Below are 15,199 nucleotides of genomic sequence, written 5' to 3'. Positions count from 1 at the left end.
GTTTCTCATTTGTTCATTTCATTCATGTTCATTCATTTCCTTGGTGTTTCTCATTTGTTCATTTCATTCATGTTCATTCATTTCCTTGGTGTTTCTCATTTGTTCATTTCATTCATGTTCATTCATTTCCTTGGTGTTTCTCATTTGTTCATTTCATTCATGTTCATTCATTTCCTTGGTGTTTCTCATTTGTTCATTTCATTCATCTTCATTCATTTCCTTGGTGTTTCTCATTTGTTCATTTCATTCATGTTCTCAAGTTCGGTCATACCTAATGTCAAACACGAATATTTTTTTTTAACCAAAATCATAAGGAAAGCTAAATGGTTGTGGTCACAGGCTCGTACATTTACATAAAGTAGTGTCAAAGATTGAAATTTATGTTAACAATTGTTTGTATATTTTCCTTCAGATTTCACCAGCAAACGTAAACTACCAAGAAGCACAGAGTCATGTGAACACCGCTGCCGCTGGATTGAACGTTGCGGCGAGTCAATTGATTGCAGCCTCTAGGGGTACACATGGGCAGCTTGCTGACTCTGCAGGCAAATTTACAGTTGATTTCCAGACCCTGCTGGATGCTGGTCTTAATGTTGCTGGATCTACTCCAGTAAGTAGTCAGTCTTTTAAAATAATGAGTAAAAACTAGTATTCCTCTTACTTATTAGTCACAGAATTGAATATTTAGGTTTCGGGAAATTTTTCTTCAAATCTAAAAATTATTTTTTTTAAATAATCTAATTTGATTGAATTTTTCGTGTTTTAATTATTTCTTTATGAGAACATAAGTTTAACAAATTTAATCCCAAATTTTATAATCTTTCAAAAATATTGCTGAAAAAATATAATCTTTCCAAGTCGGGTTTATGTCTATATAATTTCCAATTAACAGTAATTTGTTTTTTAAGTGTAAACTATGATTTATGCGTCCTCTGAACCATAAATCACTTTTGTTGTATTTTAGATTTTTTAAATATGACTTATTTTGACCATAGAAACTCCTCTTCAATTTACGTAATCACATGTGCTAGTACCGTAAAATCTGTATTAGAAGCCACACCCCTAATAGAAGTCGCACCCATTCTTTTTGAATAATTGAGAACCAAAAATTCATCATTTCTTATATGTGTAGATGCTCTAATAGAAGCCGCATTCCCTCTGTTGCATTGTACCATTTTATTAGAAGTCACAGCATCTAATACAGATTTTACAGTAATAGAGCAAATACGGTATTTTTTAGTTGTGAACAATAATTTTTTTATGTACCCCCCCCCCAATGTTGTTCAGCCCTTATAATATACTGTTTATAATTTCCAGAATCAAGAAGGACAAAGCAAGATGGTTGGAAGTCTGAAAACCATATCAATGGCTTCAAATAAGTTACTATTAGCAGTCAAGTCACTCTCCGCTGATCCTAACGCACCTAATGCAAAGAATAATCTTGCAGCAGCAGCCAGGTAAATAATATTACAAGACATATTATTGCAAAGATTGTACCTGATTGGCTACTCTGCCATAACACCTAACAATCTGACCAATCAGAGAGCAGCTTATTTGGAAGTTTTATTTTATCTATCGCATTCATAAGGATTAGTTGGTAAAGGTAGTTCCACAGGTAGAAGCTATGGGGTAGAAATAGTGAGCGCTGTAACTACAATGATATTAACAATCAGATATGAACCAGTAGTTGGTGATTACTATGTTTATCTTGGAGGTGGGAGGGGGAGGGGGGTTACCCATCTAAAAAGCAAAGCCAATTGTGACAAAGAATAAGTTGAAATTGTTGATGAGAATGATACTCGTTTTGAAAATTAAAAAAGGTTTGAGTCGAGTCGAGTCGAGTCGAGTCGAGCTGAGCTGAGTTGAGTTGGACTGTACTGTAGATTTTGTTGAATGTCAAATTTTGTCACTTTTTACATTAACAAAAACTTTGTAATTTTGTCAATATTTTTTTCGAAATTTGATCGTCATAAGGAAATGATGGTCATTTGGTTCTGAAATTAACAAAACAATTTATGGAAAATATTATTGTTGTCAACGTGCCTAATTTACGTATTATCATTGCCTCCCACAGAGCGGTCACTGAGAGCATCAACCAACTTATCAATACTTGTACCCAGAGTGCACCGGGGCAAAAGGAGATTGATAATGCATTGAGGAATATAGAGATGATAAAGTCGATGTTGGATAATCCGACGGAACCGGTCAATGATTGGTCCTACTTTGATTGTCTGGATGCTGTTATGGATAAATCCAAGGTAAGACTGGAGACTGGGAAAAGGCAAAACAAGTAACGGAAAGTCAGTGGACATCATATATTCCTTTTCTTGATGATATACTGTAGAATATTTTATTTCCGCTTGGAATTTATTCTCGCTTTTCAGCTCCGCTGACGACTTTGTCGAGCGGAGCTTATCATATGAGTGATTGTCCGTAGTCGTCGTCCGTGTCAATGTTTTACTTTTTCGACTTCTTCTTGAAAACTATAAGCCTGAATGTTTTGATATTTGGTGTATATGTACCTTGGGTAGATCTCTCTCAGATTTGTTCATTTCATGATGATATCTTAAATTTTCTAATTTTGATGAATATTTTTGTTATTTTTGGTGAAAAGTGATATTTTTGACTTCTTGTTAAAAACAGCTAGTCCGATTGCTTTGATACATATTGTTCATTTTCTAATGATATCTTCTGTTCTTAATTGAAATGTGCATTGCGAACAGCGGAGCTATCTCAGCCGAGAGGCTGCTTGTTTAGCTGAAGGGATGCTTCAGTGAAAATAAAATCCAGTGAATATACTATTTTTCCTATATTTCACTTTCAACTCATCAAAAATCAGTGAAAATAACTTCTGAACAAAACAAAACACCCCAAAATAAAATTCAGCAAAAATTAATTGCAGCTAAATAAATTGCAGCTAAAATAAAGTAGTTTACAGTATGCTGTACTTTTCATCCAAATTTTGCATTTTTTTTTTCGTATTCTTTAATATTTCTGGAAATGAATCCTAATTTTGGAGCCAACAGACAAAATTTTAGTTAATTTTCGGTTTTTACTCAAAAAAATGTGGCTATTTTTTGTCCCAATCTTCTAAGGAAAGTGCAGACGATAAAGGTCCTGTGTTGTGAATTTATTGTTGCTATTTTTCACCACTTGAAATGGCAAGTCTTCTTGCTTTGATACTCTGATACTCTCTCAGATTTGATCATTTCGTCTTTTGATTAATATTCCTGTAATTTGGGGTAAAAAAATGTTATTTCAATTACTTGACAATGTACCGTAAAAGGTTTAATTATTCACTGGGTTTTAATTTTTCGTTGACTGGAAAATGTGCTAAATTAAAACCCAGTGAATATGTAAAATTTAGCATAGAACACATTATCTAAATGATAAAACTGTGAATTTAAAACCCACTGAATATGCCTGAATAGTAAATCAGCGAAATTTAAACCCACTGAAAATTAGTCATTTTACAGTATTATTGTATGTAGGTACTCAGTGAATATCTGTCATTTTGGGTAAAAAATGATATTTTAATTACTTGACAATGTATTATTGTATGTAAGGTACTCTGTGAATATTTCTGTCATTTTGGGTAAAAAATGCTATTTTAATTACTTGACAATGTATTATTATGTGCTAGGTACTCGGTGAAAGCATGGGTGGTATGACGCGGCACGCCAAAAATGCTGAAGTTAGCGAATTCGGTCAATGCGTAGATAACGCTGGGGGCGCTGTTTGCGGTCTTACCGAAGCTGCTTCTCAGGTGAGTACAAATAAAACATTCTTCAATTTTGAAAATTTTTCATTTTTGTTTTCTTGATTAAACATTGAAACTGAACAAAAGTTTTAAATTGCTGACAAGTGTATGTGAAACAGAGGCTAACTTTGAACTGTAGAGGGAGCACTAAACATTTGAGGCACTGTTTACTTATATATGTAAATCTGTATAAGCAGCTGTGGCGTCTATTAAAATGATACACGTACCATGCAATAGAGGGAGTGTGGTTTTTATTAGAGAAATTGCACATATGAGAAAGGGTGAATTTTTAGTTTTCACTTGTTCAAAATAAATTGGTGCGACTTCTATTAGAAGTTTATTTATGTTTTTTCTGCAATTGTGGTCGGTACATGAATCCAATTTTATGATAGTGTAAATGTTGAAAAAATTTTGTCTGAACTCTGGATATTTTCATAAAATATGTTGATGTCTCCAAATAAATATGGCTATGGGGAGCATACTTGCCCTTATGTAATAAAGGCAGTTCTAAAGAAAATTCACATTTTGTAAAGAAAATTAGTATAAAAGCGAAAAAAAACTGAGGCCTCAATTATTTTGCATGCATCTGCAGACGATATTGTACAGTTCCAGACATCTTGAAGACCTCTATGCTCAGCAGTCAACACTACTCATATATTTCAACTTTAGACACCTTTTTTTATCAAGTCAAACATTATATGAAGCATATTTATAGAATTTATTTATCATGTCTGTGTTAATTTTGGTACAGATGGACACAACTTTCTATTGACTACCAGTTTTGATAATTTTGGTCAATATTTTGTCATTTTTGGTAAAAAGTGATATTTTTGAATTATTGTTGAAAACAGCAAGTCTGATTGCTTTGATACTATGCATATTGTTCATTTTCTAATGATATCTTCAGTTCTTTAATTGAAATGTGCATTGCTAACAACAGAGCTATCTCAGCCGACTCAGGCTGCTTTTTGAAAAAAAATATGCTAAAAAAATCAGTCTGGTGAAAAGTGACAAAAATATGTATGGTAACGATTCTTGTTTTCTCCACAGAGTGCTTATTTGGTTGGTATATCAGATCCATCTAGTGTTGCGGGTAAACCAGGACTTGTTGATCAGTCTCAATTCGCTAGGGCTAACCAAGCTATCCAGATGGCATGCCAGAACCTACTTAACCCGCAAAGTAATCAGCAACAGGTAATCCTGCTTTGTGATTGGTCAAAAGTGTAAAATTGTAAAGGAAGTTGAAATGCATTTTGGGAAATTATGCAAATTATGCAAATTTTTTGGTTATGGGTGGTCCTTTCACATGAACACTTCTAACCAATCCCAAAACTGGAAAGGAAAAGAGATGCATTTTGGGAAATTATGTAAATTAATTCGGTATTCTTTTGGGATAGAAGTGGTCCTGAATTGTGAAGGAAGTTGAGATGCATGTTGGGAAATTATGCAAATTACATCATGCATGGAACTGTGCGCATAAATTATGTATATATAATGTTTTTGTGTTTCATATTTTGTAGGTTTTGTCTGCCGCCACCGTGGTTGCTAAGCACACTTCTTCTCTCTGCAATGCTTGCAGGATGGCTTCCTCTCGAACCAACAATCCTGTTGCTAAGAAACACTTTGTTCAGTCGGCCAAAGATGTGGCCAGCAGTACAGCTAACTTAGTTAAGAGCATTAAGGTATGACGATTATATGTATAGGGGTGGTAAGGTCACTTAGGAGGGGTTTAGATTATATTTGTTTGTCAGGTGACCAAATATGTCCCCTACAATCTGATATCCTGTGTATGATTGGGTGAAACTGACCATGTGACCAAAACATGCACCTGATTGGATAAAAATAATTATGTCTCGACCAACCTATGGTGGGAATTTAAATTAAGTCCTGCTGTGAACTGATTTAATCTAAGATTGGTCAAAAGTAGTCATGTGACCTGTAAGATTATGCAGATTACTTATATTACCATATATGGCCGTATATGGACTCACTTCATGTGATGTGTATTTCTAATTTTCTAGGCCTTGGACGGTAATTTCAGTGATGATAATCGCGCCAAGTGTGCAGCGTCAACAAAACCCTTACTGGAGGCTGTCGATAATCTCTGTACGTTTGCGTCATCACCAGAATTCTCTAGCGTTCCTGCTAAAATCAGCATCCAGGTAAATAATTTTTTCCTTTCTTTGTTGGTTGGTTTGTTTAGCTATTAATAAACCATTAGCGTGTTTCTGCTTTATATGATTAAAGCCAGGGAGTCGTCACCTGCTCATGTGTCAGATGGCCATAGCGTGTCATTGTTTACAAACAAGTGTCTACCCATGAGCCTTTGCGTTTTTAGCGCGTGTTGTTATCATCACTTGGGACTCGATTTCCGCCCGTGCGCAGGTGATGACCCTGCCGCTTTAATTCATCAAAATATAGGCAGGTTTAAAGCTAGGTTGTGATATGCATAGTTGTGCGTTTGCCTTCCCAATCCTAAGACCTAACAGACTAATCAAAAAGCAGCTTGCTTGTATTTTTCAACGTCTCAAATTCTGTCTTATATATATATATATATATATATATATATACTGTAGAATACTTTATTTTTGCTTGGAATTTATTTTCGCTATTTTTGCTGAATGGATGATTCCGTGAAAATAAAATCCGTATATACTTTTTTCCCTATATTTCACATTAAACTCATCAAAAATCAGTGAAAATAAATTCCATACAAAATGCCCAAAAAGCCTTTTCAGCGAAAATTAATTCCAATCGAAAATAAAGTATTCTACAGTAAATGCTTTGACTCAACTGAAAATACAGGGTAGCCAAATTAGCTGTTTCTTAATAACATTACATTTTCATATAATTATTAGAGTGATGGTGCCCTCTTACAGATTTATACAGAATACTTTTGTTTTTATGTCACAGTTAGTTGCATTACTTATACCTGATTCCCATAAATCTGAGCTAACAGTGCCCTCTATCATTTGTGATTTATTTCTAGGCGAGGAAAGCACAGGAGCCGATTATCGTTGCTGGAAAGGCTGTTATTGAAAGTTCGTCAGCATTGCTGTTAACAGCCAAGCCATTGATTGCTAATCCTAAAGAACCCTCCACATGGCAGCTCTTAGCGAGTCATTCGAAGAACGTCTCAGATTCGATTAAACGATTGGTCTCTGCTATCAGGTATGGACTAATTAGCGTACTCGTACATAATACTGGTTCAGATTTGTACCAATGTTGAGAACAGACAGTAGTAAGACATTTATGCTAACAGAGAAACAAGGGTGTTAGAAAGTTCGCTCAGATTTGACTTGCAAACAACATGCATCTAACTGACTTGTAGATGCAAATAACCGTTGAGATCTTGTTGAGGGAGAGAAAACCATGGGACTTGTTTTTGCCTCTCAGTTAGCATTCCATTTTCTCCCTTCATTGCATTGATCATTGTAACTATGGTATTTGGAACAGTTGACTCGATGACGAGGGAGAGTAGGATACTATTTGAGGGGCAAGATTTGTGGCTCTCAAGGATGTCTCCGTGGCCATTTGCATCTCAGTTCTGTTGTCTTGTTTGTATGCGTGGTGAATTTCATTTGATTTGTTAGGAGGTCCTGTGGTTAGCTACTTGGCTCTAATAGCAGTGATGCATTAAAGCGGGAGGGTCGTCACCTGCGCACATGAGAGAATTGAGTTCCAAGCGATGATAACAACACACTCTAAAACGCAAAGGCTCATGTGTAGACACTTGTTTGTAAACAATGACACGCTATGTCCATGTGACGCATACCCAGGTGACGACTGTCTCGCTTTAATGTATAATTTGAAATGGAAAGAAGTTTTGTCAGTCTGTGTTAACGTTTTTGTGCCATATTGTTTTCCACCATAATTTTAGCTAATAATTAATAATATTTCATAATTATATGTATTTTTATATAATTTTTTGTTGTTAGTTTTTGACAAAATGGACATAATTTCTCATTGGATATAGATCATGATTATGTTTGTAAAAATATGGGATGGGATGCCTACTCAAAATTGTTCATAAATCGCATGTCAATGTTCATTAGTTTATTATGTAAAATCATGAAGCATGTTCCATGGTACAATTATTTTGTGTATTACAGTTATGCTTTTTGAGAAATATGTCTTAATATGTCTTGAAAATTGCTCTTTTTAGAGCAATTCCATAGAACACAATGTTAAAAAAAAATGCATTATTTGACACTTTTTAAAACCCAGATTTTTGAAATAATTCAGAACAACAAAACGTACAAAACGTTAATCATTAACAATATATGATTTTTTCAGCCTATGTCACCAGGCTAGATTTTGAGATATATTTTATGACTAGTCTTCTACCTTAAATGAACTGACATATTTAAATTACAGAGACAAAGCGCCGGGACAGAAAGAATGTGATGAAGCCATTGACACCATTAACGGTGTAATTAAAGAATTAGACGAAGCCTCATTGGCCGCTATAAACCAGAACCTTGTTACGAAACAAGAGTCTAATTTACAAGGTTTTCAAGAACAGATGGCTAACTGTACTGGTGAAATCAATGAAGGTATCGATAGAGTGGTACAGGCAGCCAAGGCCCATCCTGAGCAGCTGGGACACCAGGTAATGGACATTGCAACTAACTTGTCTAATGTTCTCTGTTAATGGATTACAGAGGAAACTGAAACACTGATACAATAATTTGTTATACATTAGGGGGTGTATTTCATTTTTTTAGATTACATTCATTCCTTATATAAACACTAATACAATAATTTTTGATAAACTAGGGGAAGTTTAATTTTTTTAGAATACATTAACTGTTTGCATAAACTCTTAATTACTCAAGCCGTGCCTTATGAAAATGGCGTTTCTAATAAGAAAATAAGTTGTTACTTAGGGATTAAAAGTTCCCACATTGAAAATCCATCTGGAGTTACGATTGACCCATACCATTTGTGAATGTGCCATTGCAACTGTCAAGATAATTCACTAATGGAAGGGACTTGGTTCTAGTAGTATTTGATGTGTCTATTTGACTGCATTACATTTTATACCGTATTCTTAAAATAATTATATAATTTTCTTCTTTTCAAGATTTATTTAAAAAAAAATACTTTCTTTATGAACACACACAGTTTTTGACACCACAGTTTCTAGAATGCGGAAAGTAGTAAAATACATTTTTCTGTTCATTGTAGGTTTCCAGTATGGCTAATTATTTCATTCCGTTGGCATCTGGTGCCATTGGGGCAGCCTCAAAGACGGTCAATTCGCAGAGACAGGCTGCCTTACTTGAATTACCAAAGACTGTTGCAGAGTCAGCATTGCAATTGATGTATGCTGCAAAGGAGGGAGGAGGTAATCCAAAGGTAAGAGCCATTTACTCACACATGTACATGTCATGTGATCCCCATGTATGTGTCATGCAGTCAACATGTGATCTCCATGTATGTGTCGCGCAGTTAACATGCGATTCCCATCTATGTTTCATGCAGTTAACATGTGATTCCCATGTATGTGTCATGAAGTTAACATGTGATTCCCATGTATGTTTCATGCAGTCAACATGTGATCTCCACGTATGTGTCTTGCAGTTAACATGTGATTCCCATGTATGTTTCATGCAGTTAACATGTGATCCTTATGTATGTGTCATGCATCTGTCATGTGATTATCAGATACCAATCATGTGATACCCTTGTCCTAAAATACAAACTTTCATGTTATTTCAATGTTTTATTTGTTTTTAGAACACCCACACACATTCTGCCATTGTTGAGGCTGCTGAAGGCATGAAAGAAGTTATCGAAGACCTCAACAAGACATTAGAAGAATCGGCCAGCGAGTTTGGTATTGTAACAACCATGGTAGACAATATTACAAAGTCTCTAGCCAAGGTACGAATATCATCATCGATTTACAGGTTGTTTTGGCCACATGATTCAATATTTTTGTGAAACAGTGAAGTTGGATATATTGAGAATTGAGAACTAAAATAAACATCAAATAAAACTTGTTATTTCAAATATGGAATCATTGTTGGTTTAGTCGCACATCCCTGCCGCAACATGAACAATTTCCCCTGCAAAAATAAAATTTAGAACTGCTAATTGAAATTTAGATTATCTGCCTGTATTGAGGGAACTAAAAATTAGGTAAGATGTGTTGCAGTACTGTTTGATGCTGCAACACAAAATTAGTTACTTGATTCTTGACTCTGCGAGTCTTGGTGTTGATGCACCCTTGAAACACACTAGAATACTGCACATGTGGTTAGGCACTGTTTGTGAACAAATGTGTATTGCAGTTTTAAAAGTCTAAATGCTGCAATTCTAGAAATGCAAGAGGTGTAGCAGTGTATTAGTGCTGCAGCATGCACGATACGCATGTAGATCTGTATTTTGTCAGAATAACTTGTCCTTTCGATCACCAACTTTATACTAATCGATCGATTGACAACATGAATGTAAATGATCAAATAATGTATTGCCCAGTGATGTTTTTTTGATAATGAAACTTAAATAAATTGCTAGTTATGTTAGGAATTTGACTGTAACATTTGTTTGCACCTTAGACGGATGAGCCAATGGATGACGATGAGGAACTCAGCGGTTTTGTCGACTACCAGACGAACATGGTGAAAAGTGCGAAGGCTATTATACGCACCACGCACGACATGGTAACGAAGTCAGGTACAAACGTTGGTGAGCTCGGCGCTTTAGCTAATACCTTGTCACATGACTATATTGGACTGACCAATGATGCAAGAGGAGCTATGGCCACGAGTAATAATGATGAGGTAATTTGATTGTAATTATAATCATGCAGTTATCAAAAATGTTATCATGTGGCTATCATGTGTTTGTCATGTGACTTCCATGACATTGTCATGTGATTCTCACCTGCCTGTCATGCAGGTATCATGTGATCCTCATCTGCCTGTCATGCAGGTATCATGTGATCCTCATCTGCCTGTCATGCAGGTATCATGTGATCCTCATCTGCCTGTCATGCAGGTATCATGTGATCCTCATCTGCCTGTCATCTTCTCACATATGGCATATATTCAAGGTATATATGACCAAACAAATGTATTATTTTTCCAAAATTGTTTTTCTTTTCTTTATTTTACTTTTGTTGTGATTGTCTCATCATGTAGGTATCCGATAGAATAAAAGGTTCTGTACAGGATCTTGGTAGATCTACAATCAACCTAGTGAATAATGCCGGCATGGTTCAAGGCAACCCAACAGATGCCGTATCCAAGAAAGAATTGGTTGATAATGCTAAAGTTGTGTCTGAAAAGGTGAGGTGCCAAAATATAGTGGTGGCTTAAAAGACTACTTTTATGTTGTAGTTTGAGTGATGACGCCCTCTTACGCTTTTATACAGAATACTTCTGTCTTTATGTCATAGTCGATTTTTTCGATTTTAAATTTTGTCTAAAATCATTGAAAACAAATTTGCCCAGTATTTTTTGTAAGAAAATTAGTTGTTTCAGTTATGAAGATAAAAAAACAGATTTTACAGTGTGCAAAATTACATTGAACTTTGTCAACTGTGTAAACACCTTAGGTTGTGACTCCTCCTTCTCTGAAACCACTGACTCCATCATCTGTTTGTTCTCATAGTCATCATATGTGTTAGCAGCTTTGCAGTCTGGTTCCCGTGGTACCCAGGCCTGTATCAATGCAGCCAGTACCGTATCCGGTATCATTGGTGATCTGGATACCACTATTATGTTTGCTACAGCTGGTACACTGAATGCCGAAGTGGATGGTGATCTGTTTGCTGACCATAGGTATAAATAACATTGCTACCTCACTCATATGTTAGATTATAGACAACGACTTTATATATAAAAAGGATGTTCACACCAAATTACAGATTACATGCCGTACATACTTCTATTATTACATGTATGAGTTAATACCATCAGGAAACCAGTTTAGATTCCAATATTTTATATGTTCAAAATTGGGGGTTCCCGAATTGATAGCGTTCATGCCTTCATCATTTGTGCGCTTGTGCATATCGCGTGACCTGGGGTCATCAAACCGGAAGATTTTGAACGTTCTGAATGCGCACAGTATATTATATGTAAATTACTTGCAAATTCTGACCATATATGGAGAATTCCTTATTAACATTTTGATGTATCTGTAGGGAGAATATATTAAAGACAGCAAAGGCATTGGTTGAAGATACAAAGACATTGGTGTCTGGTGCTGCATCAAGTCAAGAACAGCTAGCTGCTGCAGCACAATCTGCAGTCATCACTATCACCAGATTGGCCGATGTTGTCAAGCTTGGAGCTGCAAGTCTGGGTGGTGAAGGACCTGAAGCACAGGTTAGTTACTGCAGCATGTGTTGCTGTACTGCTTAGTACTGCAGCATGGAATTTACAATTAACTGCTACAAGTCTGGGTAGTGAAGGACTTGAAGCACAGGTTAGTTACTGCAGCATGTGTTGCTGTGCTGCTTAGTACTGCAGCATGGAATTTACAATTAACTGCTACAAGTCTGGGTAGTCAAGGACCTGAAGCACAGGTTAGTTACTGCAGCATGTGTTGCTGTACTGGTTAGTACTGCAGCATGGAATTTACAATTAACTACTACAAGTCTGGGTGGTGAAGGACCTGAAGCACAGGTTAGTTCCTGCAGCATGTGTTGCTGTACTGCTTAGTACTGCAGCATGGAATTTACAATTAACTACTACAAGTCTGGGTGGTGAAAGACCTGAAGCACAGGTTAGTTACTGCAGCATGTGTTGCTGTACTGCTTAGTACTGCAGCATGGAATTTACAATTAACTACTACAAGTCTGGGTGGTGAAGGACCTGAAGCACAGGTTAGTTACTGCAGCATGTGTTGCTGTACTGCTTAGTACTGCAGCATAGAATTTACAATTAACTACTACAAGTCTGGGTGGTCAAGGACCTGAAGCACAGGTTAGTTACTGCAGCATGTGTTGCTGTACTGCTTAGTACTGCAGCATGGAATTTACAATTAACTACTACAAGTCTGGGTGGTGAAAGACCTGAAGCACAGGTTAGTTACTGCAGCATGTGTTGCTGTACTGCTTAGTACTGCAGCATGGAATTTACAATTAACTACTACAAGTCTGGGTGGTGAAGGACCTGAAGCACAGGTTAGTTACTGCAGCATGTGTTGCTGTACTGCTTAGTACTGCAGCATAGAATTTACAATTAACTGCTACAAGTCTGGGTGGTGAAGGACCTGAAGCACAGGTTAGTTACTGCAGCATGTGTTGCTGTACTGCTTAGTACTGCAGCATAGAATTTACAATTAACTGCTACAAGTCTGGGTGGTGAAGGACCTGAAGCACAGGTTAGTTGCTGCAGCATGTGTTGCTGTACTGCTTAGTACTGCAGCATGGAATTTACAATTAACTGCTACAAGTCTGGGTAGTCAAGGACCTGAAGCACAGGTTAGTTGCTGCAGCATGTGTTGCTGTACTGCTTAGTACTGCAGCATGGAATTTACAATTAACTACTACAAGTCTGTGTAGTCAAGGACCTGAAGCACAGGTTAGTTGCTGCAGCATGTGTTGCTGTACTGCTTAGTACTGCAGCATGGAATTTACAATTAACTGCTACAAGTTTGGGTAGCCGAGGACTTGAAGCACAGGTTAGTTGCTGCATTGCTTAGTACTGCAGCATAACATTGACAACTGCTCATTGAAATTTAGATTATCTTGCCTGTATTGAGGTAACTAACGATTAGGTAAGATGTGTTGCAGTATTGATTACATGATTCTAGTCTCTGCAAGTCTTGGTGTTGACGCATCCATATAATATGAGTGTGCACTATTGTTTGATTCTGTAGCTATGTTTGTGGGGGGGGGTGTTGTAGTCTAAATTTAGATGCTGCAATTATTGATGAAGAACAGGTAGGATGTGTAGCAGTATTTTAGTGCTGCAGCATGCATGATAAATAAAAACTTGTCCAATGAATTTCATATCACCGCTGCATGTATTCTAATGCTTGTATACCTCCATAACAACCATTCTCATTTGACCAAGACACACAGACATCTCATTTGCATAAATTAACCTTCCAATATTCTGGTTATTTCAAATAACTAACAGGTGCTGTTGATTAACGCTGTCAAAGATGTCGCTTCGGCCCTCGGTGAACTCATCACAACGACTAAGATGGCAGCTGGGAAACAAGTTAACGACCCAGCTATGATCAGATTGAAAAATTCTGCTAAGGTAGAGAGAAAAAAAGTTCCTATTTCTGTCATGAGAGCTGCTGTTTTCCATCTGACATCATAATGCAAATTGATTTAAACCAGTCATATCCAGTTTACCGTCATGATTCCAGTTCATTCCAGCTATATCCAGTTTAAACAAGTCACACCCTGTTGCAAACTAGTTAACATGATATGGTTTCTTTTTAGCCATATCCCGTTCACACCAGCCATATCCGGTTCACACCATCATTATCTAATTCACACCACCCTTACCTAGTTCACACCAGCCTTATCTAGTTCACACCAGCCTTATCTAGTTCACACCAGCCTTATCTAGTTTACACCACCCATACCTAGTTCACACCAGCCTTATCTAGTTCACACCATCATTATCTAGTTGACACCATCATTATCTAGTTCACACCAGCCTTATCTAGTTCACACCAGCCTTACCTAGTTCACACCAGCCTTATCTAGTTCACACCAGCCTTATCTAGTTCACACCAGCCTTATCTAGTTCACACCAGCCTTATCTAGTTCACACCAGCCTTATCTAGTTCACACCAGCCTTATCTAGTTCACACCACCCATACCTAGTTCACACCAGCCTTATCTAGTTCACACCAGTCTTATCTAGTTCACACCACCCTTACCTAGTTCACACCATCATTATCTAGTTGACACCATCATTATCTAGTTCACACCAGCCTTATCTAGTTCACACCAGCCTTACCTAGTTTACACCAGCCTTATCTAGTTCACACCACCCTTACCTAGTTCACACCAGCCTTATCTAGTTCACACCAGCCTTACCTAGTTTACACCAGCCTTACCTAGTTTACACCAGCCTTATCTAGTTCACACCAGCCTTATCTAGTTCACACCAGCCTTATCTAGTTCACACCAGCCTTATCTAGTTCACACCAGCCTTACCTAGTTCACACCATCATTATCTAGTTCACACCAGCCTCATCTAGTTCACACCATCATTATCTAGTTCACACCAGCCTTACCTAGTTCACACCATCATTATCTAGTTCACACCAGCCTTATCTAGTTCACACCAGCCTTATCTAGTTCACACCATCATTATCTAGTTCACACCAGCCTTACCTAGTTCACACCATCATTATCTAGTTCACACCAGCCTTATCTAGTTCACACCAGCCTTACCTAGTTCACACCATCATTATCTAGTTCACACCAGCCTTATCTATTTCACACCACCC

General features: G+C 37.0%; 1 protein-coding gene across 1 annotated transcript in view; it reads left to right on the top strand.

Moving 5' to 3' along the window:
- Positions 1-15,199, top strand: part of LOC100369361 (talin-1-like) — a 192,519-nt gene that overhangs the window by 160,646 nt on the left and 16,674 nt on the right. The window contains exons 31-46 of the mRNA XM_085494559.1: positions 413-610; positions 1,318-1,457; positions 2,075-2,258; positions 3,644-3,766; positions 4,811-4,954; positions 5,281-5,442; positions 5,782-5,922; positions 6,750-6,931; positions 8,138-8,372; positions 8,951-9,121; positions 9,503-9,649; positions 10,327-10,551; positions 10,912-11,058; positions 11,384-11,553; positions 11,919-12,102; positions 13,864-13,989. Of these exons, the coding sequence (XP_085350685.1) occupies positions 413-610; positions 1,318-1,457; positions 2,075-2,258; positions 3,644-3,766; positions 4,811-4,954; positions 5,281-5,442; positions 5,782-5,922; positions 6,750-6,931; positions 8,138-8,372; positions 8,951-9,121; positions 9,503-9,649; positions 10,327-10,551; positions 10,912-11,058; positions 11,384-11,553; positions 11,919-12,102; positions 13,864-13,989 (2,679 nt within the window). The remainder of the gene's footprint in view (positions 1-412; positions 611-1,317; positions 1,458-2,074; positions 2,259-3,643; positions 3,767-4,810; positions 4,955-5,280; positions 5,443-5,781; positions 5,923-6,749; positions 6,932-8,137; positions 8,373-8,950; positions 9,122-9,502; positions 9,650-10,326; positions 10,552-10,911; positions 11,059-11,383; positions 11,554-11,918; positions 12,103-13,863; positions 13,990-15,199) is intronic.

Source organism: Saccoglossus kowalevskii, chromosome 20, assembly GCF_978046115.1.
Source record: "Saccoglossus kowalevskii chromosome 20, keSacKowa6.1, whole genome shotgun sequence".
In the NCBI taxonomy this organism is placed as follows: Eukaryota; Metazoa; Hemichordata; class Enteropneusta; family Harrimaniidae; genus Saccoglossus; species Saccoglossus kowalevskii.
This window is presented reverse-complemented; position numbering and strand designations above follow the sequence as displayed.